Source organism: Cystoisospora suis (assembly GCF_002600585.1).
Source record: "Cystoisospora suis strain Wien I chromosome Unknown contig_3260, whole genome shotgun sequence".
Lineage (NCBI taxonomy): Eukaryota > Apicomplexa > Conoidasida > Eucoccidiorida > Sarcocystidae > Cystoisospora > Cystoisospora suis.
The window spans coordinates 726-5,273 of record NW_027156055.1 but is presented as its reverse complement, the minus strand read 5'-3'; the positions used below and the strand labels follow the sequence as shown (position 1 = coordinate 5,273).

The 4,548-nt window shown below is 52.3% G+C and overlaps 2 protein-coding genes across 2 annotated transcripts in view; one reads left to right on the top strand and one right to left on the bottom strand.

Moving 5' to 3' along the window:
* CSUI_006436 (ankyrin repeat-containing protein) overlaps positions 1–879 on the bottom strand; it is a 10,705-nt gene extending 9,826 nt beyond the window's left edge. The window contains exon 1 of the mRNA XM_068066596.1: positions 1–879. This exon is cut by the window's left edge and continues 65 nt beyond it. The gene's annotated coding sequence lies outside the window, so the exon portion shown is untranslated.
* On the top strand, positions 414–4,396 carry CSUI_006435 (uncharacterized protein). The gene is made up of 3 exons (XM_068066595.1): positions 414–2,343; positions 2,733–2,779; positions 3,506–4,396. Exons 1-3 carry the CDS (start codon positions 1,670–1,672, stop codon positions 3,838–3,840), a joined length of 1,056 nt encoding a protein of 351 aa, XP_067921428.1. The 5' UTR covers positions 414–1,669; the 3' UTR covers positions 3,841–4,396.
* Positions 4,397–4,548: the final 152 nt, after the last annotated feature.

Below are 4,548 nucleotides of genomic sequence, written 5' to 3'. Positions count from 1 at the left end.
GAATGGCTGGTGAAAAACGGCCGAAATCACCAAAGCGCGCAAAAATGGGAAAAACTCAAAGCTCCAGGAGCAGAGCCCGCAACGTGGGATGAACCCTGAATGAAGCGTTGCGCTCATACAATAGTATAGAAGATGAGGTATCTGTTTTTCTACAGCTCAACGTTATTTCGAGCCCCACGAATACAAACCCACCGGCCTGCCGGGCGCGCCCCATTCAAAGCAAGTGAAGGGGCAACCAAATTCACCAAAAAAAAGAGCCGCCGAAAACCGTGGAATCCCGCCCTGCTAGAATGCGGCTCGCGACAGCTCGGAAATCTGCCGAGTCCCTAGCGGGTCCTCAGCATGAATCATAACTCATGCCAATACTTCGTCGTCGCCAAGACCTGCGATCCACATGCATTCCCATCGCCGCGACACAGTTCAATTGCCGAAACCCGAAAGTCCGCTGGACGACACTGATTAAGCCAACAGAGGCAGATTTATGTTCGACGCGTCCTAGTTGCGTGGCAAGCCGTGGCGAACGCCCAGCTCTCACTTCCGCCCAACCAGGGCGGCGCGAACCGCCATCCACGCAAACTGTCGGAGTACAGTCGCGCTGGCTGTTTGTTCCCTGGTGTTGGAAACGACATATATTCCTGAGAACTTGCTTTCCACCGTTTGGCAGATCCCAGCGAGGGTTGCTTTCTTCCTTCACCTGTCCCAGCCCCACGCTAGCTAACAGCCGCTGAGGCAGCAAGTGCCCTTTCCAAATAAAAAGGGAGTTGCTATTTCGCTAGAACCGTGACCGTGAAAATCATCTTCTTCCTTCGGGTGAGCAGATGTCTCGCGCCTAAGCTGCATACCTTGTGGAACACTTGCGGCTAACGCGAAGCCGAGCTGTCAATGCTTCTGCTCGGTTTGCTCGCTTTTCGGAGTGTGTCTACAGCCGGAACTACCACATCGGCGAGAGGGCTGCCAAGCAGAGCGCTCAAGACGTGCAACCACATGACATGCAGACGAATGCGTTAGTTAAACGGCTACCTCGAACCTGCCAAAACATCGTTGTCTACTGTTTTTCTCGCCTCTGTTTTCCTTTCTTTTTTCTTTCTTTCGTAGTTCACCCATCATATCCCGGGAAGTTACCGCCTAGGGGCAGTGTTCCGGCAACATGAATAAGCAGAAGGCCCGTCCATGTAGGTAGTGCCGTGTGCCTCGAATGTCTTCCCTGGTGCTATCTGGGAATGGCGCGGCAAGTCAACGTACCCCCTTTCTTTTTCAACGTGCTGGACGTACGCATAATATTTTCGAAAGCAGGCGTCACTCTTCGGACCGTAGTGGATCAGTGACTGCACTTGGGTTGTAGTGCCTAGCTACTGCTTGGTTTTCCGTCCTTTCAAGCTGATACTTCGCGTGGGTGTCTGTGAGGTACGTGCTCTGTAGCTGCCATGCAGGCCTGTCCTCGATATTTTGTCACTCCAGCTCCAGGAAGAGACGCATCGCACCGATTCAGTTGACCGGTAACTTAGCTCGAAGGGTGCCGCGGGGGTCAACTGGAAGACGACAACTGTTTGCGGGGCACTTCTTCTCTCCGGTTGATGAGGGTTCTTACGTCACCATCCAAGGAGACCGAGCATGGCGTTTGAGATTCTCCTTCGCGTGGTGCCGAACTAGTGGGAGGGAGCTTTATACTATGGGAACTCCACCAGCTCTTCTCAAGGGGCACTGTTCCTTTCCCCCGAGAGGAGAGTCCTTCCCCGCTGCGTTTACTTTCATTCTTTTTCTTCTAACTTACAGTGATGTGTCGTGTCTTTTTTGGTGCCATCCGGTGCATGCCGCTTCTCCAGTAAAACCTGTCGCAAATGCAGTTTTCTCTCTAAGAGGAAGACCCGATCCAAGATCCACATCTCGGTCACCGCGTGCCCATCCTTCCAGCCATTCTGATGCTTCACTCGTATCTTCACCGGGGTTCGCAGGAGACCCTGTAGATCGTATCCTGGATGAAAATGGCGCGCCAAATGCTCAAACGTTCACGGACATACGCTCGCGAAAGGAAGAGGTGTTTTTCAAGAAAGATATACAAGACAACAGACAGACAACCCCAACAGGAGCGACTACCACTGATTCTTCTCTTTTTTCATCATTCGCTTCTCTAAAAGGAAAGGGGATACATTCTGTCGACCGCCCGTTTCAATCATATATCTCATTGGTTCAGCTGGGTGGAGCCCCTGTCTTCAGCGGTCAACTTGGGACAGGCGTGGATGTTATGCCGGACTCCGAGGAAGATATCGCCGTCATGCCGAACTGTCTGTTTTACTCCTCCTATCCAGGAAGTTGTATTCCCGGTTCAGCGCACTCACCTTGCAGGTTCGTACACGATTTCCCGCAGGGCTGTTCTTCTCTTTCGAATACTAGACTCCCTTCCGCCCCCTGTTTTCTCGATTTGTTGGTTATCTCTGAGCTCCGTGAATGCCCTGGACTGCGTAGGTTTCTCGAGCTGGAGCATTCACTAGGATAGTATGTGTTACTGTTTCTCCGTAGCCTACGGTACCCTTTATCGCGGTTTGGTGGGCCGATGTGGAGGGCGAAGCATGAATGCCCCAGTTTTTCTCACGTTGACGGGGTAGCCTCTGTGGCTAGAGCGGAATCGTTTGTTTTATGTACAGAGAGATTAGCCAGAGTCTACTGGCCCTGAAGCATGTTTCTTCGACTGCGAAGGGAGCTGTCCATGATTGTCTTGTGTCTGGCGTTCTCAGGTACTGCAGAGCGAAACAGTTCAGCGGACTCTATGGCGCTGCTCAGTGTAAGTACTCCGTGTAAGAGCACAAGTCATTTGCCTATGGAGTTACATACATTGAAACGTATATCTTTAAGTTTACAGCCGGGCTCACTGGCTAGGGAAGCAAGTAGCCTCGGGGTACGCTATCTGAGGTCCCTTGTCGACGCGCACAGGTGATGGAGTCGGCTGAGTCGTTATTAGAACCAGGTAGTCGTCGGGTATGACTCACCGGGCTTGGGAGCCGTTTTTCTGTTCTTTCCCAGGTAAGGAAACTGACGTGGTCACAACTTCTTGAGAGTCATCAGCTCTCTTCCTGCGTTTCGGGCCGGGCAGTTCCCTAGAGCCACCGAGACTCGTTGCGGGTTTTGCACTTGGTGTCCTGTGTACGCTCAGCTAGCTGCAGCTTCTTTCATACAATCAAATCAAACAACGGGCACACCGTTTTGTGTTCAGCGCACTGTATGAATTTTTGCTTGATAACGGGTGCCTTCTCTTTCGGCTTCTTTGGTCATCTTCTTGGTTTCACCTCCTGAAGGAGCTCCGCCGCTTACACGTCTAAGACAGTTCACGCTGTGTTTGGACCGTACCATGTCAACCGGTCGGTTACCCCCTCACCACGTTTGATAATTAGTTCTCAAAGATATAGCGCAGATTTTCTTGGGAGTTTTGAAGCCCCCTGCTTCTACGCGTGTCTTCGGTCAGCACGCTAATTCTTCGAGCGTCTGTTGTTCAGTATCCCTCTCCTCTTAGGTCCCCCCTTCACGTCGTTCCCTCCTGAGCTGCAGTCTCTCTACCGATGGCGGATCACTCCCGCAAAGCGCTCTCGGGTTAAAGGCTGGTCCGACGAACTTGTTTGCGTCGTCGAGAAGACAGCCATGGCCGACCATCTTCAGATGCAGATGCAACAAGCAGGAGCCTTCCGTGTGACACCGACAGCCCCAGCACCGACGAGAATGACACCCAATCCCTTTTTTAATCCGTACGCCCGGGCAGCTGCACCTGTTACATACACTGTTTCGAGTACATGCCGAGTTGCAGCAGCTGTAACGATGTTGGGCCTGCTCGTCGGTGTATTCTGCATCTAATACGCCGTTAGAATCGTGTAGAAAGTTGTGCAGGATTTATAGTCATTCCGCTCGGGAGGTCGAGTTTGTGTCGTGTTTGCGCAGTCGGATGCAGCTCCAGCTGGTACACGATACTTGGAGAGACAATTGTTTTCTCACCGCATGCAACTGCCGCTCTCCTGGGCACGGTTCATTTCGGGACCGGCAGCGCGCGTGGCAGTCTCAGCCGAGGCGGGTTTGTTGATGTTCTTTTTGGGGGTATTCGTGTGCAACAAGACGGATACAGCCCCGTTTCTTATTCATGCAAATTCTCTGTACCACAGGTTGTAGCAGAGGGGTCAGTACACGTGATCGTAGGCAATGCGGGGCATACCCCCCGCCGTCCACATTTTCCTTCAAGAGTTGTCGCTACGCGTAACATGGCATGGTGTACCCCATCCTGCGGACAGGCACAAGTTTCGGGTTTTCTTTACAACTGCAAAAAGATGCTTGTTCACGACGTTGTGCATGCGTTTTACCTGGCTGCCAGAACACCTGAGGTGCTGCCGAACTTGTAGACCTGAAATTGAGACGTGACTATTGAGGGCCACGACAGGCATACGTATCAAAGCAAGGGTCCGAGCATTAGGTTAATATGAGTGTGGAGGCCCTTGCATACTGGTAGACAGGTCACGATGACCTTGCGAAAAATCTGCTTCGAACGCGTAGGGGTGCACGTCGGGCTCCTCC

Excerpts from the sequence above, each read along its gene's own strand:
- CSUI_006435 (XM_068066595.1), top strand. The coding sequence starts at position 1,670 with ATGGGAACTCCACCAGCTCTTCTCAAGGGGCACTGTTCCTTTCCCCCG. Across the intron at positions 2,344-2,732 it reads TCAGCGCACTCACCTTGCAG|GTACTGCAGAGCGAAACAGT; the intron begins GTTCGTACACGA and ends TGGCGTTCTCAG. Across the intron at positions 2,780-3,505 it reads ACTCTATGGCGCTGCTCAGT|GTCCCCCCTTCACGTCGTTC; the intron begins GTAAGTACTCCG and ends CTCTCCTCTTAG.